At 38.4% G+C, this 24,902-nt stretch overlaps 1 protein-coding gene across 1 annotated transcript; it reads right to left on the bottom strand.

Moving 5' to 3' along the window:
• Positions 1 to 433: 433 nt before the first annotated feature.
• ECT2 (epithelial cell transforming 2) lies at positions 434 to 24,902 on the bottom strand. The gene is made up of 25 exons (XM_025895833.2): positions 24,863 to 24,902; positions 22,342 to 22,499; positions 21,352 to 21,431; positions 21,159 to 21,251; positions 20,090 to 20,272; positions 19,453 to 19,542; positions 18,819 to 18,926; positions 17,660 to 17,733; positions 17,406 to 17,536; positions 17,139 to 17,254; positions 16,886 to 16,948; positions 16,288 to 16,510; positions 14,672 to 14,808; positions 13,860 to 13,979; positions 12,121 to 12,189; positions 11,060 to 11,170; positions 9,990 to 10,086; positions 9,182 to 9,263; positions 8,170 to 8,248; positions 7,862 to 7,981; positions 6,379 to 6,517; positions 5,273 to 5,427; positions 3,258 to 3,365; positions 2,485 to 2,631; positions 434 to 898 (listed from the first exon to the last, which is right to left on the bottom strand). Exons 2-25 carry the CDS (start codon positions 22,469 to 22,471, stop codon positions 593 to 595), a joined length of 2,961 nt encoding a protein of 986 aa, XP_025751618.1. The 5' UTR covers positions 22,472 to 22,499; positions 24,863 to 24,902; the 3' UTR covers positions 434 to 592.

Raw genomic sequence — 24,902 nt, 5'->3', positions numbered from 1 at the left:
ACTTGCGTGCTTCAAGAATCTTTTAAATAGGGATATTTGGGGCAGGTAAGGATATACCACTTCACTATGAACAAGTCTTATGCCTATTTATGGTATGTCTTCTATTTGCACTCCTAGGGAATATTTGAAAATAAGATCCTAAACTCCTCTTTATAGAACAGCTCTTATTAGACTCTCAAGTATTTTATACCAGATATCTTTTGTATTTATAGATAAGGCTTTTGCCACAGGTAAAATGAGCTACTCAAAACTTCCCTGCAACCAAGTTAAAGTCCTCAGAACTCTGGCTAATGAACTACACTGCAACTTGGACAACTGAACTGAATTGAATTGATCTACAATTCAATTGTAGATAAATTAAAAAAAAAAAAAAAACACAGAAAAAATAGATTTAAAAGGATTTGTGAAAGAATAAAGTTTACACCCAGAACCAAAAAGAGAATTACACCACGTGTGAGTGTTGACTCCAACCATGTGCATTAGGACGTGTCAGAGAAGAGCCCAACACCATTTAAAGCACCCTGTGGCTTCCAGAGTTCTACAACTGTACCGTGCTCTCTTAATTTAGAGGAATCAAGATCTCTTGCTCACTTCAGTCAGGATCTGACGTACACAATTTTTCAGCACCATACTGGTTATTATCTCCAGCATCAGCACAAGTGGTAGTAATAATGGGGATAGGACATCGTCTGTCCAAGGCATGGCCATTTAAGCTTTCCAAGTTGGAAGAGGCTTTTTCTTGTGCAGCATTTGAAAGATGAATATTTGGAGAGCCAGGACACAGCACAGGTCGAGGCTTGGAATTTTGAGAGCTCCAATCAACAGAATTGGAGCGATGAACATGAACAGCACATTTGACAGATCCATTTAGGCTGCACGTAGAAGATGAACGAGCAATCTACAATTAGGAAGAGGTTCAAGGGTTAGTCCAAACAAGAAAAATAACAAGCATCCAATCTTTATTGATATTTTTACTCTATCATTCTTTCTACACCAAAAAATTTCCACATAAGCACAGGCCAGGATTTAGTTTCTTACTCAACAACTGCATTGGTATTCCAACTTGAGGGGCTGGAATCCAAACCCCTTGTCCCCTCAGTCTTATCATTCAACCAAAAAGGCTTTATGCAAGTTCAGTGGCGTGTGGAATTGGTTAAAAAAAAAAAAAAACAAAACACAACAACACAACACATGACCTGCTGCCAAGCTGCAGCTTAATACCACAAAGGTCCAAGAACTGTGGGAATAAACTGGAACAGGAACATAGTTTTACTACTGTAAGTTTCTATAATTTTGTGGGAAAGAAGTACTTTTGTCTAGGGTAGACATACACAAAGATAAAAGTACATTACTTGCAAATTCATAAGAACAGATACGGTGCTGTATCAAAATGAAGACAATTAGAATGCAAAAACAATTGTTGGCATAATCATAATAAAAAGAGAAAAATCTCTCTCCAGAGAACTGGGCTATAGCCCCACTGGTGGTTTTCTTTATTTCCTCTAAAGCAAGGGAGTCCACTGTGATCCTTCCTCCCTTATTAATTCCTATTTTCTCATGTGGGGGAGCAGGGCAATATCTTTATGCTGTACAATTTAATGGACGCTCAAACATACTGAATTATCTCAATATTAAGGTATTGACATATTAGGCAGGTAGAAAGACGAACAGGATTTCCCTTTCTTGGCCCCTCATCCTACAAAATACAAAGTAGGTGTTTACTCATCAGATTTACTCAAACACTAAAATAAAAGCAAAGATGATGAAAAAGTCCTCCACACCTAGTCTGCTTTACTAGATTATACTGGAAAATTGAGTTTGGTCTAATGTAGCAGAAGAAAGCTGCAACAGGCAACGAGGCATAGCAGAAGAGTTGCATTATGTAGAGCAATATATTATTTTACCGAGTTTTCTTAAATATATATAAGGAGATAATTCCCTCAACTTTTTAAAAACTTGTACACTGCAGCATCTGTATTTCTCTACCCTTACAAACAACTCTTTCCAGTTGTTTGGTTTTTTGGGTTTGTTGTTTGTTTTTTTTTTCCACAAGATGTCTGTCATCTCACTACTTTGATTGAAATGTTCAACATGTCATTCAGGGTTGTACACCACATTTTACACAGTGTTCAAAATCAAAAGCATGAACCAACATAAGACACCGAGTTGAAACTTTCTCACTCTCAGGAGAGGGAACATATTCCATTCCTTGGCAAAAGAGATTGGTGGGGTTTTTCAGCTTAATTATACGTGGCTATTCCCAGTTTCTAGTCCATCCAGTAGAGTTTTCTGCCTTTTCAGCATGTAAGACTTCTCATTAAAGAGCTCTTGAAAATAAAACATCTATGAATGTAGATAAAATTAACTTTTTTTTTCCCCCTCACTGTGGATCTTGAAGTTGTTCAAGAAAGATCAGCACCAGACATTAAATACCTGTGATCTTAAAAAGGCGACTTCTTTGGCCTGCCCAGCCAAGTCACTCACCGCTAACGACGACGTGCTCGTCAGGCGGCTGCCGATGTAACCCTCGTTAGCTGAGCTGGGACTCCTTCCCTCTGTGGCACTGTGGGACATCAAAGCCCTTCGGAGAGCTCGCTTAGGTGTTTTTGAGAAAGAGAACGCTCTTGTAACCTGAGGAGTTTGACAAGCAGTTACACACTGACCAAAAGCAGGCTGTAATGACTACTACCATACAGGCTACTAATCGAATCTTGACCATCCACAGGATGTGTATCAAACGTTAATATGCCTGTATCACACTGCCAAACACACACACCCAAAGTGGTCTGGCTTTGAAAGGCTCCACATCATCCTTGCTCTTCTCACTCTGTCCAAATATGATAACATGGCAGGGGGACAGTAGAGCAGAGATTGAGGGAGAAGTCAAAATAAGATCTAGTCAGCTAGGCTTCCCCACATCCCTTGGTCCTGCAAAGTCAGGCCCCCCTCCTTCAAGTTTCTCTCCATTTTGTATTTTTTTTTAAAGATTTGAAGTATTAAACAGAATAAGTTCCACAACGGACTCAAAAATTACTACATAATACTTATGACTGTAATACTTAAGACTATATACAGATATTCCAAAACCTTAAACACTTCTCACCTCCTTTCTTTAAGGAGCTTATACTTAAGAATTTTAGTTCAGATTAAGTTTTTCGTGTCACTACTGTAAGCACTGCAAAACACTTAAAATAGGAATACTAGCACAAGTCTCTGACTAATCTGGCTTTATAGTATCCATCTGTATAGTATCTTACCTTTTTGGATGTTTTCTTTATTGCCCTGGATGCTCTGCTCAAAGTACTGTCCATATCTTTAGTATTTACTTCAACTGAGTCAGGGTCAGCAGTGTAAATGAGATTTTCCTGTAGACAAAAACAGTCTTAATGGTCAAACATCAGCATTTGTCAAAATATAATTTTCCAGTTCATTAGATCAGATTTAGAAGTTTTAATTGCCATATTCCTCCATATTTAACTTTTCATATACAGTTCAGCAACTATTTGTCTTCAAGACATTTCATTAGATAAACTGCTGGTGCAATCAGTTTGTGAAACCAATTCATCAGTAGTTTTACATTTAGTTTGCCTGATTCAGTTTCAAGTCCAGGGTTGATCAAATTGAAGGCAGTAGTAGTTCTGGAGCATCCCTAGGGAGCTTACAAGATAAACACCAGTTTGTTTCACTGACACATCTAGCACACTTCTGAAGTGAAATCTTGATAGCTCCAGCTGTCAAACATTAAGTCTTTCAGCTTAAGGGCAATACATGCTGCAGAATAGCCAGAAGTTTTGGAGTTTTTTTCATGCCTCATTCCTGAACTCCAGCAAGTGCAAAGCAATCTTTGGGTACCTACTTACAAAACTTGAGGGGCAGGGGAAGCACAAATGGGAGTGGGAAGTTGCTAGGGTGATTTTTTTTGCTGTTTTGTGTCTATATTTTGAGAAAACATAGTTTACATAAAATTTCAAAAGTACCCCAGACAACAGCTGTGTGGTTATTCCCAGGGTCTAAAAAAAGAGTAGTCAAAGCCTTTGCTGCCACCAGGTGGCAAAGTCAATGTTATTTCACTCTCACATGATGCTATATAACTTTTTAAAACCAGGCAAAAGTGCTTAAATTGAAGCTCAGTTTGACATTGAAATCAGCAAGAAAGTATTATATAGCTGGTACAAAGCAGTAGTTACAGAAATTATAACTAATGGATTCAGCATAGTAGGTTACAATTTGTCAGCATATGATTCTGAATGTCTTAGGGAATGATACATTTATTACATAAAGATTTAATTTCTATTAAAAAATCCAAGTTACATCTAACACAAGAGACTGAAGACAGACAACTAACAGATTTAAGTAATTTAACACTTTAAAATCAGTACTTTTACTACTCAGTACCTAAAAAGGAAGGAAAACCACAAAGCCAAGTCTCTTATTCCTAAGTCCCTAGATCACAAGACAAACTAAAACTGTTTTCATTACTTAGTTACCTTTCCTGCAACAAGAATGTCTTTAAAAATCACAACCAAATATTGTAACGTAAGAGTACACTGCAGAACATAAACCATTTCTAGTCTAAGCCAAGTGTTTCAGTTATATGTACTGCACACATTTTCAGCAAATTTAGATGACTGATATGCATAGACTTTTACATAATTAAAACATCAGCTGAAAGCCTCTTGCCCTAATTGGTGAGGGTCTTGTCTTCAAATCAGTGGTTTTCTGGCTGTGGAAAGCCCACGCACTGAACTTCTAAAAATGTGATGAGGTCAGTGTCTCCTTTATTTCATTGTTTTCTTTATTTCCTTGCTTTAAGGTTGTAGGCTTCTGTCTATAGGAGGGAGATGCTTCATGTCTCTTTATATTACAGTGCTCATACAGATAAGGTGCAGAACAAAGAACTCAATCTAACTCACAGTTAAACCAAACCAAATGATTCATAATGCTGGGATTGTAAATTGAAACATAGCTGTGATAGAAGAAAGCTGAATACAACTCATTAGGTCTACAGTGTAGAGTTTAAATTATTTATAATTAATTTGTGATGGTGAAAGGGTATGATTCTTGATTTTTAAGTACTTACTAGCTCCTGCAGAAACTAACTTCCAGGCTGTTTTTCCTTATCCACCCTTTAACCACTCAACTGCAGACATGCTAATGTTTTCTGCTCTACTTCACCTCAAGCATGTCCACTATTACACTCTTCAGCTTCATGTGCTTAAAACCAAAAAGAGAAAAATATTTCCAGTCAGCAACATGATTCCGGAGCACTTACTGCATCTGCTTTGCAAATAGTGTTGGCCACGTGCCGACACAACGTCTTCAGCCAGTCCTCCTTGCGAGGTTCTTCAGTTGTCATCTGGAAACTGAGCAGCTTGTTGTTGAGTTCTGTAGGTGGCCGCACAACCAAGGCAAAAGCTTTCTGGCAGTCTACAGTTTATGAAAAAAAGCAGGGGGTTAAGACAGAGAATAATAAATTTTCACATAATTTAGGAAAGAACCTTCAGAAGGGTTGATCCATCTGCCAGGAGCTGGAGGTACAGACAGTGTTATTTGGTGCAATAATTTTGTCTTTATTTACACAACAGCTGTTGTATCTCTTGCAAGAGCACAGAGCTCTGTCCATAGCCATCATCAAGAGTCTGCAATCAACTGTTCATGCAACAGTTTATTCTCAAAAAAAATCTGCCTACTCTAGACTGCAGACTAAGCAGCCTCGTGTTTACTACCTACCGTCTTTGCAGTTTCTTTTTTTAGTTGGGTTTCTATGTCCAGGTGCTTCAGAGAACACAAAGCAGAACACATGACATGCATATCATCACTTACAGTGAAACACTGAATCTTTCTTTCTAGGATATAGATCTAGAAACTGGTCTGACTAGGCTTCTTTGTAAGTCTCTATTCAAGGCTGGAGCAGGATGGCAAAGCAAACAGAGAAATCAAGTCATCTAATTCTACCTTTTAAGATGCCAAGCACAGCTCCCCCTGAGCATTATCAGCATTAGTTAAATGAAAATCTGGTTTCACACCAACAGCACTTGTCTCTGGCCAATCTAATGCTCTGGGCTGGAGTTTGGGTTTCTGTTTTGTAAATCCAGAGCTGTCAAGCGTTTAACTGTTTAACTCACCCTGCCATTTGGTTGGCTTACTCTAAGGCCATCTGCCAAATTCAGTTGCAGTGATTCTTGAAAAGCCAAAAGGTATCAGTGCAAGAAATTCTCAAGCTCACACAGAACTTCAAAGAGAAGCTTTACTAAAATCACATACATAACATACCATACAACAAATACACCTGCATTCTATCCCACAGCAGCTGAGCTTCATCCTTCATACTCTGAAATAATTTTCATTAGCTACCACAGCACTTCAAAACACACAGACCTTCCGTCTCTCTAATGTCCAGGACCTTCTTGATCTGGGAGAGGGGCATGAGAACAACATGCTTGAGAGATGCAGGAGGCCTTGTGTGGCCATGTGGACTCTTGAAAGCTCCAATGACTTTATGCCGTTTCCTCGCGATCTGCAGTTAAATAGAAGAGAAGGAGTCAGAGCTGGAAGATCTCTTGGCATTGCTTCCTTTTTTTATTCTTTTACCTTCTACTATACAGGAAGGCACAGAAAATCTTGCTACTGAGAATATTCTAAAGATTATTTTACTCTATTTACCACATAAATATTAAAGAAACTCACTTATCTCACTATTCGCTGTCTACAGTTCAAGTGACCAACAATATTTGTTACTTAACATCAACCCACTCAGCTGAAAAATAAAATAAATTTAAAAAAAAATATCTAGAGGGGAAATAATTTTGCACTACAGACCTCTATTCTACCCTGCATAACAAATAAGGGCCCTTTGAAATCTAGCACAAGGAAGTCTAGATTTAAACAGAAAAGACAACATCTATATGCATGAACCATTTTAAGATGTGATGTGTTATGTTCTAGAAACATCTGTAACTTATGCACGCAGACATTGAGTGGGCTTTGTGGTGGAGGTTGGTCATTTTTTAGTTCACATAAAAAAAACATGCAAGATACCTGTGTGATAAAGTAAGGCATCTTCAGTTGCTTGTCTCTTGTACAAGAGACAAGCCAAGAAGCTTTAATAAAAGGGGGTTTATTTTCCTTTCCTTCCCTTACAAAAAGCAATAAAGCTGAGTCAACTTGACTCCCAGGAAGAGTTCCTCACTAGTCACTACAACAGGCTTTTGTCTTCAAGTGCTGTTTAATACAGCGCTAATTTTGAATTATTTTAGAGTTGATCTTTTATGAAGACAATTTTCTGCTGTCGACAGTAACAAGAACATTCATAAGGTGTCCTTTACAACTTCAAGTTTCTCCACACGAGTCTCCAAAACCCAGTTAGATTACTTTTCTCTCCAGTTCTTCCTACTAGAAGAGTAGGATTTTCAGTCTAAGGCATTTAATATCTGGATTTTTTTTGGTAGCCCAAGCACAGACAGATCTATGCCAGAGGCCCACTATTTACTTCCATTAAATATGACTAAACTTTAAAAAGACGAACAATCTGCTGAGCCAAGGACTCCAGCACTCTTTCATCCATTGGTACTACTCAAAGTCCTATTCAGATAAACATTTATTTCTTCACATATTAAGCTGCTTTTATATTTTTGCTCTGGCTGCAAGACATTAAAGGCTACATTAACACCTCTCAACCATTCACATATGACTAGCTACTTGTGTTGGCTTATACAATTGCTAATGGAAAGGCACATGTTAAACTATCAGCAATCTGTGACTTCTACTTCAAAGGTTCTTAAATTTTACTTATTTATATTCATGTGTAGTGTCAAGCCTTCTTTAACTCAGTTCATGAGAGGTACTTATACCATCATCTTACCTCTAGGCAGTCATTGAACAGAAAGAGTGTGACCTGTTCTCCCCTGTCACAGAGGTCATCACCAAGTGCTATGGTTTCCAAACGCTGAACTAAGCTTCGGTGAGAGGACAAGAGATTGGCCTGAGTGACACAAGCAAAAATCTCATTAAGCACTTAGTTCAAGGGCTGGATTACTGCATGCTTACAGCTTAACACTGGAAATCTGTTTAAACCAGCACCACTGCAGTGTAACCTCACCCACTTTCACAAAGGGAGCAAAGAAGTGTGTGGTCATTTCACGGGTTTGCAGCTTCAGAGAAGTTACTTACAGGACATCCATCAACTTCATAAACAACGTCAAAGAACTGCCTTTGTGCCTCTGTTTTTCTTTTGTCTTCATTAATATGCCTAAGGAAAGTATATTATATTTATCTTCAATATCAAGCAACAGTAAGTGAATGTACTGCATTTAAGACATACAAAAGTAAAAAAGTTAATAAAGCTAAACATTCAGAGATAGTTTACACAGCAGCACTGAAAAAAACAAAATCAGCCACACTTGCCCAAATGCCACACGTAAGCACAGAGGAAACTTCAGACCTACAACACTGTTCTTGTCACATTACCAGCAGCTGACCATCCAGTTAATATAGAATTCCCCTCCCATGTCCTATAAAATTTGAACTAGAGACTGATACAATGCAGTTCTTTGCAGCCTGCATTTTATCCCCCCAAACAGGACTGCAGTTCACCAAGCAGCAGATGTAAGAATAATTGCAATTTAAAAGTTGTTGTAGTTAAAACTGTACATTTACCCAATTAATACAGGAGGTCTCACTTCTGGAGATGTAGACTGTACTTCAGAAGAAGCGAGACTTAATCTGAACAACTTCAGCTTTAAGCTAATTAATTCATGGAACAGTGCCAAGAAGAGCTAATACAGGACTAGAGGAGAAATTAATCTCCCACCAATAGCGTGTCCTTTCAGGGGATACACGCAGAGAAGTAAGATGTAAAGACAAAACCCTTCTCTTCCATTCTGGAGGGAACAGATAGAAATAAGAGTTGGAACAGAACAGAGGACTCGCGAGGTTCAGCTCCCATCTGAGGCAGGGAGTCAGCAGAGGTTCAGGTACAAGTGCTGAGTAACAACATCAGACTCCTACAGAGCTCTGGCACAGAACACCAAAGTAACAACAGGGGCCAAAGGGAGGCTGAAGAACAAATAAAGTTATATTTACTTAGTGTTACTTATGGCAACAAAACACTAACAGCAATTTAAAAGGAACAGAGATATCAAAATGCGTAACAGCGTGTTTCTATAGAATGAGCACAACTTACGTCATCACTTCCTTTAATGATTCAATAGCTCTCTCTAGAGTTATTTTATCTGGGTTCTCTTCTGCTGTATGTTTCTTAATATCTACAATTAAAGAAAAAAGAAACAAATAAGAACTCCTCCCACGTTACAAGTGTCTGAAAAGAAATACAAAAAACTCAGGTTTAAACTGTAAGTCAAATAAAATGACTGAAGAAATCACATCTATCCTGGAGACCAAATAGCTCCGATGAAGTGGGGAACTAGGCTGAGAAGCAATTGTCTTGACATCTCATTAAGAAAAAAAACTATATACAATACAAAAACGAAACCATTAAGCTATTCAAAATAAAAAAGATCAAGTTGAAGTGCAGAGACAAGCATAGAACTCTTTCTACCTGAAGCAAAGGGTGATGGTGTGGATTTTTTGTTATTATTTTTATTAACTTAATCATTATTACAGCAAGTGGCTGATACTAGGTAGAATATATGAAACTGTAAGCATTGTCAATGTCAATTGCTCTCTAGTTTATATTAGTTTCGTTTGAATCTCAGTTATATACTTGTTTGAAGAGACAGAATTTTTGTCAATGCAAACTCTTCCTTTACCTGTATCAATATATCACACAAATATGTGAACGAATGGAATTTAGTCAAGAGAATGCTTTCTGCAGTAGTGGGTCTCACTGACTACCAGCAAGCATGATTAAGTCACATAATCACACTTGTTTTATACAATAAAAGCAGTTGCTAATAATGACAAAAAGTAGACATTATCTCAGTTTTAACACCTTCACAGACAAATTAATAAAAATTACATCACTAGATTACCATTTAGTAGTAGAGCAACACTGGGCAGCCTTTGAACAGGACGGATAAGGAGTTCAGCTAGACTTTGGCGGCCACACTCAGGTTTAGCTTGATTTATCTGGGGAAAAGAATGGGCAGAAAGTAAGAATTATTTCCTTTTTTTAATTATTATTCTTACAGACACACACAAAAAAAGCATGAGTTAGGAGAAACATTATCTTCCTTGAAATTAGCATTGCTGTACGAGTTTGAGAATTGTTTACCACAAACAGTCATTAACAGACAATGTTAAAAAATACATTATATTCAAAACTGGTCAATGGTTTATGTTCTCAGTATGTCTAGTTTTAAAGTGTCCATATCAATCCCCTAGTCCTCATTTCAGGTGCTAATGTGGAGTGGGACAGGGGATGGCCTGTTCTCTTATTCATTCCCCATCTTCTAGATGTCATTACTCGGGATGCAATTCCTAGTCCCTCGGAAAACACAAGCTGAAATCTGTCAGTTTGATTACTTGATTATTTGAGAGACTTTTGGATACAGGAGTTAAAGCTACACTGTACTATTAATCAACTGTACACACATATCTGAAGAGCTCTAGTCTTAAGACTCATCTTTCTTTGAAGATCATCTTCCTGTTAGATCTCCACTGCTCAGCTCCTGTTCATTAATCACAAGAATGCTGAGAGATTCTACCTCTCTGGAGCTTCACAGCTGCCCAAAGCAAGCTAAAAGCTACTTCAGAAATACAAGTCTTGCAAACACAGAGAGAATCTGTGAAAGCAGCAGCTCTAGTTATCTTTACAGAAAAGAGAAGGCGTGCATTGGAGGAACTGTTTCCAGCAACAAATGCATATAATCAAACTACCTTGAAAGCTGTTTAACAGAGGAGGAACTCAGACCTCTTATGAAAGAATTTTATGAGAAGCTTGAGAGACGGAAGTTCAAATCCTTCCTATTCCTGTGTCACCAAGAGACGTTCATATTCCTCCAAGTTTTCAAAATTTCACATTCTTCTATCTACTGCATTAAGCAGTACATGGTAATGGCCCCCATGTTCTACTTATAGACTTAGTTCTGCAGGCACTTACCTTTAGAAAGGCATGAAACCTTGGCTTCTGCTTTTCACATCTTGTAATAGTCTCTTTGCTCATTTCAAAGAAATTCACAAATGGAGGGTATGTTTTCAACAAGTCTTTTGACTGAAAGAAACAACTGTTAGGGCTCCGCTTTCCATATTATGCAGCATTGTACATATGCTCATATGCCCTGAGCCATACAAAGCTGCTCAAAGGCACATTTCAATAAAGAATAATAAAAAATGTGTTGTAAACCCATGCGTGCTCACAGAACAAGTTAAGACATTTTTGCATGCCAGATGCCCAAGATTCAGTGCTGCTGATTAAATGCAGATTGTTCTCACAAGCATCAAGCATACATGTGACAATCTTAGATGCTGCTGGGCAGCTTAAGTGGAAAGCAGATTCTCACCTAGCAAGAGGCTTTTGGTGAGAATTTTGGAAGTTTCAGACAGGTATTTTCTCCAGTTAATGCAATCACCTTTAGAAGACACCAAACCACCAGAAGCTATACCTTAGACTAAAAACTTTTGAATGACAAGCACAATATAACTCAAAATCATCAGGTCAGCAAAAGCACAAGATACCTAGCAGACTATTTATGTTAAAATGCAGTCCCACACGAGCTTTCCTGTTCTACACATTCTGTACGTGACAAAACAAGGAGTCCTTATTCACTTGCACATTCCAAGTCTTGAAGAAAGAACATGAGAAGTTTTCCTGAAAAGTAATTTTCCTAGTTCTTTATTATTGATCAGAGGCAGCAGATAGCCGAGGGTACAGGAAGTGCCTTTTAATGTCTGAGTAAAACCCATGTCTGTAGTGTTGCAAATTATAGTTCTCAAACTGTAGCTATTTGTAGTTTGCTCATACCAGCAGACAGACACATACAGTCCAGGTCAAGTTTCAGTGTATCATCTAACTCAACTGAAAAGGCTAAGCAAAAAATACAATGATACAAGTTGGAGTTTTTTCTCAGTAGTGCTTTTCTTGTGTTTGGTGGCTCCTACAAGTGGATTGTTTGTAAGGCAAGATAATAGTTCTAAGCATAAAAAAAAGAAACAGGAACTTACATATTTAAGAATGATATCACCGATACTTTTGCTTTCAGTCCAATTTATCATAAGATCTTCCAGGTCTTCCTAGAATACATGCAGGAATGGGGAGGGGGGAAGAAAACAAGCTGAGCATGAACTGCATAAAGCTGATGAACAGGATCAGTGTTCTGCCAAACACATACAATTAGGTGAGTTTTCATGCTGACAAAACAGACAATCCTAAAAGCTGTACAACTTCATGTTCAGCCCCTCCAGTCTACTGAGGGCTGAAAACAAGAATCTCTCGCTTACTGAATATATGGTTCTAAATCAATGCAGGTAGAGCCTGGCAGTGTATTAGCACAAGTCAGCTATGCAACAGGATGACACTGCTGCATCCAACACACAATAGAACATATCCCAAAGGAATACTAAAAAAGGATACACAGAAGACAGTTGACCCAATTCTAATTAAGAGTGCACAACTAATCTAGGACTTTTAAGTCCATAAGATAGGATTGAAATAGAACTAGCATCAATCTCCTCACTTGCTACACCGGGGTGTAAAGGAAAGTGAGACCAAGCTGTTAAGCCTGTATCAGCTTGATAAGGATCAAGCTTATTCTCTGTCAGTTAATAACAGGGACAGGAGGACACAGCTGAAGGTTCAGGATTCAACTTAAGTGAAAAGGATTAATCATTAATATTGTTTTGTTGCTGCTCATATCTTTATGACACCAAGGATGAAGGAAAGCACAACTACACTTAAGCAACTCTCCCTAGAGTGCATGCTGCAGTGAATCCCACCTGGCACATGGACACACATGTTCTATTTTCATCTCAGTCTCAGTGGGCAAACATCAATACCCAGTGTGAGTAACCAGACTGGATCCCAGCAGATGGAAAATAACCAACAAAAAAACTCCCACAAACAAACCACTGAGTTGCAGGAGGTCTGCAAGTCTCTCTATTTTAAAAGCCTACCGTGAAATGCAGCCAGGAACAGACATATGCCACGATTTGAAAGAGATGTTATGGATCCATATTTGAGGAAGATTTACATCATAGTCTATTGTGGGACCCAGAGATGGCTTCAGAGAGCACTTGCAATCCAAATCCAACTATAAACCCTCAAGAAAACAATCTAGGGAATTCTAATGAGCTCTTGTTAGGCCTCAGTACCACCAGGTCAACTCTTTCAGAGGTTGAAGTACAAGACAGTTTAATGGGCTGGTAGTTTCTGACAATTGACTCAAAGCCATTTAAGGAGGGATTAGTATTTCCTACCAAACAATAGAAGTTTCCTTATGCAAACATATTTAAAGCCAAGGAAAACACCAAATTTTTGTTTTGTTGCTTTGGGGTTTTTTTCTTTTTAATTGCCTAGATTTAGCTATCCTTCCAAGAGTCCTTGCTTACAGCTTTAATAGAAAGGTACCTGAACATTTGTGAGTCGAATTACAATTTCATACCACTGGGCCTTTTGACCAGTTTTGTATCAGTTACAGAAAACCTCCTACAGAAAAAGGTATTGAAATGGGGAGAAGGGAAGCCAGTTCATGAATGTATTAGTTACATAATATCAGACTTCAGATATTTTAAAAAAAGCATTAAAACTTAAAGAATACTTTGGATTTGCACGTAATTCCATAGGTTGAACAGGTTGTAACACCAGGTAGAATCTACACCTGTCCAGCAGATGCAACTGAAAACATGCAGAAAAGATTAAAAGTCTCTGTGAAAGCCTCCCCTGCAGGGGAGAAGTTGCAGCTTGCCTTGATTTTAGTGTGCACATCAAGAATATCTGGAATGCTGCCGAATATGGTCTTAATCTCTTCCTGTGCAAGGATTGGTCCCCCAAGTTGTCCTTCCTTCTCCAACGGAACTTGAAATAACTGATGAATTAAGAGAAAAAACATTAATGCCCTCCCCACTGCCAAACACTGTGTTAGAAAGTTATAAAAGCAACAGTGTTTTCTTTCCAGTTCAAAATTTCCTGCAGTCACAAGCTTGAGATGCCCCCACTTAGCCAGAGTGGGTTATGGAGGAGTGGTTTTAAGATACAAACATCTAGTTTGATATATTGCTACAGCGTAAGCCCCTTTCATCTCCTTTTCTACTCACACACATCTTGGCTCATTCTTTAAGCAGATAATCAGCTGCAATGAAAATAAACTTTCAAGAAATTAAGCTCTTCCTGTAAGTTGTTTGCTATTATGCCCTTCTTGAAATAATTTTAAAAAAAGGTTTTCCCCCCTGCCATCTGTCTCTATTCACTAATATCTAAAATATCTGAGTTGTGAAGATCCTATTTTCCCAACACTTGCAATTTCCATACAAATTGCAATTCCACTGCAGATGCCAGATTAGAAATTGCATTTTCCAACTCCTATTATTAACAGACACTAAACATTTTTATGTTTGAAAAATTACATGAGACTGTTTACATTGTCATTTTTCTACGAACCTTTGATGCATCCAAGCCCCCCCCCCAAAAGCCTGGAGATCACAAGTTGAAAACACTAATTGATGTGAACACTGGATGTCTTATCACAATTGACCTGGACTTGCTTTAAAACCAGCTTACCTGAATGATTGTTGTTAGAATATCAACATAGTTACTTTCTGTCTGATACAATTCCTTTGCAACCTGCCATCTTGCAGACTGCTTTAGTGGAAGAGGAGTTGAGTTTTTGGAAGGCCTTGCACAGGATTTTGGTGTTTCTGATGAAGAGATATTCCAAAAGAAAAGAGAGCTTTATTACAAAAGTCCCTAAAAAAAGCTCAGTCTTGAAGACAAGAAAAGACACATTTCAGAATTTTTAAGTGAAGATAAGTTTGTTTTTTTTTAAAAGGTTATTTTACAGATTATTCTATAGTTATCAGGGCTCTTGCTAGAAAATGGCTTTCTTTATTACAGCTTAATTATAGAACAACAGTAATATATTATTCCTCAAAAGTAGACTGAAACTAATAAGCCATTTATGGTCAGGTCAATAACTTGACCCTATTATTAGTACTTCATTTAGTAGGAAGTGATGATTAGGTGCTGAACATTATTTACCCACACACTACGTGCAAAAGTACTTTCCTACTTTCACTTTGCCATGAGAACAATTGTCTCTCAGAAGCCTACCATCCTTGCATGAGGTGTGTATCACAAAACCTTTTGTTAAAATCAGTCCTTGCATGAAACACATCTCATGTGTGGGGGAAAGACACAAGAGGTAAAGCCAAAGAGCAGTTCATAAGTTTTAAATGCATATTTATGTATTGGACCTCACAGATCTATACTGACTTTTTTGGATATCAAAGTTCATTACTGTCACAGTTACTATGAAATAAGTACCTTACCTGTTGTTTCCAAAACACCACATTCTGAGACTGTCTGCTGCTGCTGGATTAGAAGAAAACTCCATACCAGGGGTAATAAGAGTGCTAGTGTCATCTAAGACTGATCTTTCCTGAGTTCCTTCTGTATTATTACTTAGAGGTTGTGCCTCATCAAGAGTTCTTATTTGATTTAATTTTGCCTCTTTAAGGCAGTAGTAGCTCCAGATACTTCCTCTCTGTGATGGAACTGGGGCTTTTTAAAACACTTGGGTATTAGCATTTGATTTATCTAAAATTCTGCAGTTCCTCTCTTCCACAAGAACCACATGCAGAGATATTAAAACTTTGTCCATTCACTAAAAACCAGTTGATTACTTATATTCCTGGGAAATTTTAAACACGACAGTTTGCTGACACAAACAGTGTTACCTCAACAAAACATCTCAAAGACCTAGGAGTGGGCTCTGCAGGAATTTTCCCTTTAGTTCCTTTAGAAAAGAATCTTTGTCCTCCTTCCTCCGAGTATCCTACTGGAGAGTATTTTAGATTATTTACTGTTGACTATGTTGCTTATTTGCTACAGACTTCCAGCAGAGTATTTCAAGCATTTTGGAATAACACTGGACTGTACTTCCTATTTATCAAGTCTATACCATTTCCTTCAGATATGAATGTGCTTACTGTGATTACAAGAGGCCTCTGTCTGAACTCTTCACTCCAATTCTTTCTGCACACTTCGAAAAGGCAAAAGCCTGGATTTACTCAGCAAATCTTTAGCAAAACCTGTAAGACTTCCCTTCCACTACCATTTCTGCTTGTATGCAAGAGCTCTTTAACATTCTGTGTCTCAATGGCAGTTTTTAGCTCTACCTCCATTGGTAGTGCCCGACTCTGGAGTGTTGGAAATATCCAGCAAGGACCCAATGGAGAGTGAGTGTTCAGCTGAGGGGCGTTTCCGGGGAGGGAACGGGGACACGTCTGTTTCCCTGGTCAGCTGTGCAAGAGTCTCCTTCAAACGGCGCCTTTTGCGGTTGCTGTTTGGAGTGTTCAGGGAAAGCAGAGACACAGACTTCTTGAAGTCAGGACTCTCTGACTGCAGTAAAAGAAAACTCAGTTTAGTGGTTTTATCCGCTGTGTCCAGCTCAACTCAGTGCAAAGACAAGTTAATTGCAGAGATCAGCACACAACACAAAAAGAAACTTCTTAGGAGAAGCTGATGGAAAATGAGTGAAGTCTGGGTTTTTTTCCCCCCTTTTTATACTCAAAACCACAGTAGTATCTTGTTTGACTTCCCACCTTTGGGAAGCAGAAAAAGGTTTTTTCCAAATTATCATTCTATGTATAAAATTTCTAATGGATTATCTGGAACTTAAACGCTGCACTAAAACGTCTGATCTCTGGCCCCACACATACTACCATGCATGCTAATTTTACCACCAAATACATTGTGGAAGAGAGTTCAACATACCTTCTCAAATAAATACATGGACTCTCCAGCTCTGGCATCCATTTGAATGCTTCCCCAAAACCACTAAAGGAAAAAGAAAACACACATTAAGAACACATTACAGAGCTTCACCCAAAGTTTAAAATATTCAAAATAGTATATAATAGTAGCACAGTTGGTACAGGAGTTATTTTTTTCAGAATAAGCCACTTGTCTGCATTTACCACATAAAGTACTACACAGCAGGATTCTTTCAAGAATTTCCAGCACTAACCTCTTGCTTTACAACATAAAGTTTTCCTAAAGGTTCAAATGGAAGATCTTTTACTGTACTTTCTTCAACCACTAAGTGTGTACATCTTTCATCACCAACAGGTAAATAATGTCCTCCTAGATTAAAAAAAAAAAAAAAAAAAAGGCAAGTTAGCAAGAGCAGAAATATTATTGTTACAAGTTAGTATCTCACTTGATAGTTCTGTGGCAACTATCATTATCATAAACTCCACCCCATTCTTCACACAGGTCAATTTTCATAAACAACCTTGCATTTCTGTCATTTCTTCCATGTTAGCTTTCTCATCATCAGAGAATCCCAGGAAACTTAACATGCAATCTTGGAAGGGAGGAACCTTGAACCGACTTCTAAAGTCATCATCGGCCGCACAGAAATCACTGAAAGAAAAAGGATGCACAAAAAAGTCACTAAATCAGTGCTATGGCACTATTCAAGCAGAAGCTCACACACTGCAGGTGAACAGGATGCAAGGTGAAGGCTGAAGGAAAAGAAACACCTACATTTCATTTCTTTTCTCCCAGGCCTTATAAATCCATTCAGTTTTCATGATAGGAACACCAAGGCTTACAGCAATCTACAAAACAGGAAAAGCATAAGTTGTACCAAGTATTTCCATTTAAATCTTTCCCATGTCAAGAAAAATTTGTAACCTTCCTTTTACTTTTCAAGACAGATATTGCAAAAAGTGAATATACTCCTTCAAGAATTATATCCAACTGCACTCAGAGCTAGAATGTATGAATTCACCAAGTAAGAGATCAGATCAATAGCTCTTTTGACACTTACTCAAAAGTGCACCATTTTGTTAGTCTGATATCCTTCATCACTCACAAAAACACAAAATCAAATCTCTGTTCCAGGGGAATATGGGATCTCTTTTCTGCTTTTGATACTCTGTATGAAGACAAACATCCCAGACTGCTTTATCAAAGAGAAAGCGACTCTTCCAAAGGTAACTGTCATGACTGAGAGATTGGAGAGTTTTCATACTTTTTTCCCTTTGAGTTGGCAGAAAAGAGTGTTTGAACAGAAAGTAGGACTTCTCTTCCAACAGGAAGTTTAAAAAGAAACTAGAAGAAAAAGCAACAGCCTCCTAACAATTCAAACAAGGGAGAGGCAAGAGTCAGACACTACAAAAACATATTAAAATTTATTTTCTTCTAAACCAAACATACATGTCCTGAAGGAGTCCCTTTTCATATCAGAAAAAGCACACTCATGTCTATTTATACATAAAAGAAGACTTGAATCCTTATCCATGAGTTAAAAATCATTTTTAAAGAAGTTATAGTAAAGTTTATCGCAAGTTACCTTGAAGTTTATTGTTTGGACAGACAAAAAACAGACACGTTGATACATAAACACTTGTTCCTCAGTGTTTTAAGTACTGGTAACATCAGTAGTTAAACATTTTGAATCTTGTTATTTATGATACTTGTCTATTTCCAAACCTGTGCATTCAGGCAATTTATGTCATTTAGATCTCCAACAGAGAGAAAAATATGCCAAAGCTCAACACCAGATGGAGATCAACTCACCATTACAAGTTATTGCTGTTAGTACAGGAAAAAACAGCAGCTTAGGAGCTGAAGTATAATTAACAAACTCAGTCTACAATAGCCAAATTCCAAAAGTTTCCATGAACTCAAGCTTACATACTCTGAATTTGTCTCCATGTGTTGAGTTCGCCACCAGGTGTGTAACTTTTGAGCTGAAGTCCCTTCGAATAATTCCACCCATATGATGAACCAAGGTCACCAGCTTAACCTGAAAAATAAAGATGAAAGTTTTTGAGTATTTTTTGAAGAGTGAGAGCAGCATAAAAAGCAGTTTACAAAGCAAGCTACAAAAGGTTACATTAAATGTTTAAGAATAGAAATACTCTGATCTGTTCTTAAAACAACTTGTTCACATCTGCAGGAGAAGATACAGTTGATATGTCAAAAGAACTATTAACATCTCTTTTTATTTCAACATTTAATACAGCCTCACTATGTTGTTTGAAGAAGACTGTCCAAGCCACCAGTATTTTCAGGATCTTCACACATAATAGATTTGAAGCATGTTTCCCTCATTGATTTAGGGTTAGTCAATTCTTGATCAAATTTAACTAACACTGAGCATAGGCTTCTGTTTTGGGATTTTCTTTACCCTAAACAAAGACATGGAGCCATATTCCCCCCCTACAAGCTCAAGTCAGGGTTTACCCTATGGGTGATAGAACAGAAGAGTATTTTGAAAAGAAATTTGATATATAGTTTTACCAAATCAAAGGAAAAAAAAAAAGTCTTACTAATTCTTCTTTCTTTCTGAATCCTGTAAAGCACAGTACCAAGTTCAACATACTCGCACAGTACAGTGGACGACAGGAGAAAGGTAAAGGCTGAAATAAAAAGTAAGCTTATTAGTCAACAGCATACTGCTCCCTTTAAAGTTTTCACATTACCTTTAATACAGTACTGTTATTTCTAGCATTAAAAATGCACCAGACACTAGTCCAAGTGTTCAGTTATACCTCAGCTCCAGGCCTGTCAGTGTTCTGATAAAGTAACTAGAGCATCCCCAAGTTCCACAGGTAGCATTCCATCCTTTTATTTCCTCCCCAATCCATCTGCTCTGTGTGACAGCTTTTGCAAATATACAGTGTCTGCTGGAGAATCAGTTGTATGCTGCCTTTTCTAATAGCACAATCCCAACTGGTGGTCAACAACTCCCACAACTACTGCAGTAGCTGCAGCCTTACTGTCTGCCAGTGCTTACTCACTACATGAAATATTCTAACACAGTATAGGAAACTTGGTTTTTCTTAAAATTCTCTCACTAGGAATGTTTCTGATTGATTAGAAAAGAGAGATTTTATTTTGAACACTTAATATTTAGACCTCACAGCAGCAGAGCACACTCAGCTGATTTCACCAGCCAGCACATACCTCTCCCTTCTGTGCACAGTGCAATACGACCGGCGGTCCAATGACACGGCAGTCGGCTTTGCAAAGGTTGGGAAAGATGGAATCCTGGAAGTCTGATACAACGAAGACAGTCTCAAACTCTGGGGAATCAGAATCTCCAAGCTCTTCTATTGTGTCTGTCTTTATATAGGGCACTTTAATTTCCTTAATGCACAGGGATGAAAGGGAAAGCATTATTCAGGCAGCAGACTTGCACTAGTGTCAAAATTCAAATGATTTTTACTTCGGCCCATTAGAAAAATGTATGATTCAGATTTCAGAGGCAGACTCAGGATTTGTGAAAGCTGAATGCACAAGAATATTATGCATAAGAATATCTCTGGCATAAGAATAGCTATGAACTGCTGAATGCTTTAAGATTGAATGTCCTAAAGCAATTCCTGTTGCTTTAGTAGTTTATGTATCAGTTCGCATTGATAATATAGGATTGGAAATAGCCAGATAGAAAGAAAATCCCTAAGCTCAAAAGATAAACGAAATTTCAGACTGTCAGAACAGCTTAAGGTACTTTGGGATGCTACTAAAAAGTAGCACCCAACTTGCAGCAGCAAGCTTTGCACTGCAGAACACCAGAAGAATGGAAATAGATTTTGTTCACTGCTTGGTATTTTAAGGGGTCTAAAAATTTAGTCCATTCCAATTTCAGTCAATAGTTAAATTTTTTTTTTAGTGTTTTTCACATCAAGAGATGGAGAAGCATTTCTTGTACTTCAGTTTAAATGCAGATTTCAATTGAAAGAGAAGTCAATTGACAAAGTCAGTTCATAGCAAAAACTTATGTATTGGCTGAATAAGAGCATGCAGTTGGATGTCTCCATGGATAGTTCTATCCCCCTGTTAAAAAACACCACTAGGTAAGAGCTGCAGGTATTATCTCCATATTTAAGAAAGCGTTTATAAAAAAGTGCTGTGACACCGTGAGAAACGTTCGCAATTATTGTGACCACTGTGCCCAAACTAAAGCGTGTGCACACTTCAGTCCCAGTGAACATGCTGCATGCAATTACATGTGCTTAATTGCATGACATACCATATGGATAATACTTTTTATTAATTTTTCTTCTGATTTATCAGGACTAGTTTTCTTTATCTTTATAACAGGTACTTCCATTATCTTAATGCTCTGTGGAAGAGGAGAATTTAGTACAGAAGCAAACTGGTTACCAGAAGTCTAAAGGCATGACATGTCATTCCAGCAACTGTTTTATCTCAGACCCACATACCTCCAAGGCTTTCAGAAGCTCCTCACATTTCCCTGCTTCCTGAACCAAAACCACTCTTGTTTCTATTTGAGGCATTTCTTCTGTTTATAGAGAAACAAGAGTAATATTTGTGTTTAATAGAAAAATCCATGTTAATTCTAAACCAAGCAATAACATATAGAAGAATACAGGCAGCCAGCATCCTGTCAAGATACTTTATTTATCAGGAACAAGCCTGACGATAAGTGTTACCTCAAGAAGTGTGTCCTTTAATTTAATTAAGGCACATCCAATTGCCTTACAACCTAAACTTTCTAGTGTGAGGCAAAACAATATCCTGTAATCTACATCCAGTTACCTTACAGTCAAACCCAAAAACTTACTGACTTAATGCTTCCAGCAGAATTAGATACCAAGACTTGCTGGAAAACAGATAGCTGGTATCTTTGTTCTTTGTCTCCATGTATTAACAAGCCTTCAAAATATTAGAAGGAAGGGACAAGTGTTGCCTCCATGTCATTTGCACCAAAAAACCTCCACTAAATTTTGGCTACTACATTGTAGGAAAACAAAAATATCTGTTGTTGGTTTATTAATTTCAAGAATTGCTTTTGAATTCATTTCAGGCTCAGGACTATTAATCTCTCTGTCTACCTCATAATACCTATTAGTCTGTCTACCTGTACACAACAGAGCAGCTCTAGTTTCCAAACACTGGTGTCAAAATGCCACCTGGAATGATTTATTCCACAGAAGAGGCATCAAATGGAACTGACAGCTTTCTGCTCAACAGCCAGAAAACTCGCTTGATTTGGGCTGTAACCCTAACTTTTTATAAGATGAGTTAAAAAAATAAGACAGTCCCTTTGTTGATGAAAGGATACCAGATCAGTACCCTTCTGGCTACTCTACAATTCTGGAGCTCAGCAAAGCCCTTTTGGTTTTTCAAAACTACAAAATACCTACAAAGTAATCAATCATTACAGTCTTAAAATAAGCTTCCCCCATTACCTTCAACATCCAAAACAGACCCAGGAAACACATTGTCTTTGGAGGTTTCTATAATTTTTGAATCAAGAACAGAAGAATCAGCCAAGAGGCTCCTCCCAGTCTCAGACACCAGCGTGCTGTTGTCAGCCATGATTATGTCTTGCTTCTCTCTTCAACAGCTGGAAGGCAGAGGGGCTAAACTGAGTTAAAACTGCAAAAAGCTCATTAATAAGAGTCCTATTACTCAGGCAGTTGGAAGTGACCTCAGAAAACAAAACATTCAGACTCTTACTGAACTCCCACTTACACTGATAGAGAAATTCTGAAAGAGCATCAGAAGCCACACAGTTGATAAAGGACCAACAACACATCTGCTACAGAAATGGTTCTGTAATTCATTTGCACAGAGAGCTGCAGAGTAACTTCAGATCTAAACAGCAGGGAAGCATTAACTAGTGTTCATTTAAAAACGTTTAACCACAAAGCATCAACAAAATAAAAGCATTTGTTCCCTTCAGTGGCAAACTATTGTAAGCTAAAGCTGAGACCAAGATTAGCATTGCTGAAATGAAACATTAGCAGAAGAATTAAGGCAGGCAAAGCATCTTGCTAAAATTTGATTTTTCAGGTGAACTGGCCAGAGACACTGCAGGTAAAAAAGAGCACCCAGAGAGTAAAACAGTACTATTTACTTAGAGAAAAAATAAAAATGCATGAGAGTCTCCACAAAGTTAATAAGCATATACATGTCTATCTGCATGGTCTAGTCTATTGTTCTACATTAACTGTAATATAGTAGAAGTATCCACTGTCAGATAAAGAAGCTTTTCACAGACACAAAGTATCTGTGCTCTCCCTGCCTATCAAACCTGTCACACACTGAAAAGGCAGAATTCTTAATCCTCTCACATTTTGTGCAGGTACCCACCTGAATCTTGTACCAGAGAGTTTGCTCTAAGAGACCTGCCCAACATGCAGCACATTTTCTCTGGCACGTGAAGCCAACAGGCTGCATTTCCTGTGATTCATCACATACCTAGATTTCAATATTTGCACAGTGATATCACAGGTTATCCACACCAGCAACTGCAGCTGAACTGCTGTAGCACAATAACCCTTTGTAGCACTCTAATTGAAGTTGCAACACAGCAAGCACCTAAATACTACATTAAAGCACTGCCTGAAAGAGGACTCTTGAGGTAGGAAAACCCCTGGAGAACAGCACATGCTATTTTTCAAGTTGTGTAATGACCATTCTATTACACAGCAAAGTAAGTCAGAAGACAAAAAAAAAAAACAATGGGCATTTTAGCATAATGGCAATATAGTAAAAACTCTTCCAGAGTGTAGGAGATCACATTTGGGACTCTTGGAAAGGATTCATGTCTTCATAACACCAGTAAGTTCTTAATACAGTGATGAGTAATAAGTCAACACTACAAATCTATCATAATTCTAGGCAAATTCGGTTATCAAATTTGTCATCTTAGCTTCAATTTCGAGGTTCCACACAGCTGTGCAGGCTCCAAGGAATTAAGTTTCTTTAATTAACTCTCAGTCACCCACCTCATTTATCTCAGAACAGCTTAAGACAGAGCAAGAGGAAAAAGCAACCTTAACCATAAAGTCTTTTAGGATCACCTGTCCAGGTTATAATGTTACCACCAGGAACTGCTGTACAAATACGTCTTTGGCAGTAAGGGCAAAGGGACACATAATCTTGGAAGATTCAAACCATATTGTTAATAATGATTACCAACAGAACTCAGACAAAAACAAACCCTCCAGTTAAGGCTACAATTAAACTTAAATCCTAGGGATTATTACTTAAAAGTCTGACACATCAGTATAGTTCCTGTCATGCTGTTATTGGTATATCAAATAACATGTATACAAACTCACAGAGAACTTCATTGTATCTTTGGGATAAGCCCACATTTTGGGCTGCACAGTGATTTTCTTTATGGCTTTTCCAATTTATTTATGAGGTTCCCTCTGGGTGTACTTTAAAAAATACTCCTTGTTTTAAAGGTTGCATAATAACTAATAACATTACACTGGTCACTAAAATTAAGGACTGAAGGTGCCAGGACACAAAGGAGAAAAAAACAGCACACAGAGACATGAACACAACAGTTTTCCTTCACTTGAAGAGCGAAAGTCAGAACGCCATCACTACAGGACGCAGGCAGACGAAATGTTCTCACAGCATCGCACAGAAACCATCGCCCTACAGCCTGTAGGAAGCCTGAAGGCCACACAACACCCGCTCACCAAAACTCGTTTGTTAAAGCAAAAACAGGACATTAAACACCTCCCAAGCTGCCATTTCCCTCCCGAGGAGCCGCCCAGGAGGTGCCCGAGCGCTCTCACGGCAGGTGCCGGCGGGCCCGGGCCTCCGCTCCGCCCGCGGGGAACCTCCTGAGGGGCCTCGGAGCGGCGCCGGGACTCCGAGGCCTCACAGGTGCCCGGGACACCGGCCCTGCCCGGGCCGCCTGCACCCACCGCTGCCCCCCACACCGGGCTCGGGTTCGAGCTCCACCGCCGGCACCACCGCTGCAGTCCGCCCATGCGGCCGCCGC

The sequence above is a fragment of the Manacus vitellinus genome, unplaced genomic scaffold (genome assembly GCF_001715985.3).
Source record: "Manacus vitellinus isolate BGI_N305 unplaced genomic scaffold, ASM171598v3 scaffold_45_pilon, whole genome shotgun sequence".
NCBI lineage: Eukaryota > Metazoa > Chordata > Aves > Passeriformes > Pipridae > Manacus > Manacus vitellinus.
This window is presented reverse-complemented; position numbering and strand designations above follow the sequence as displayed.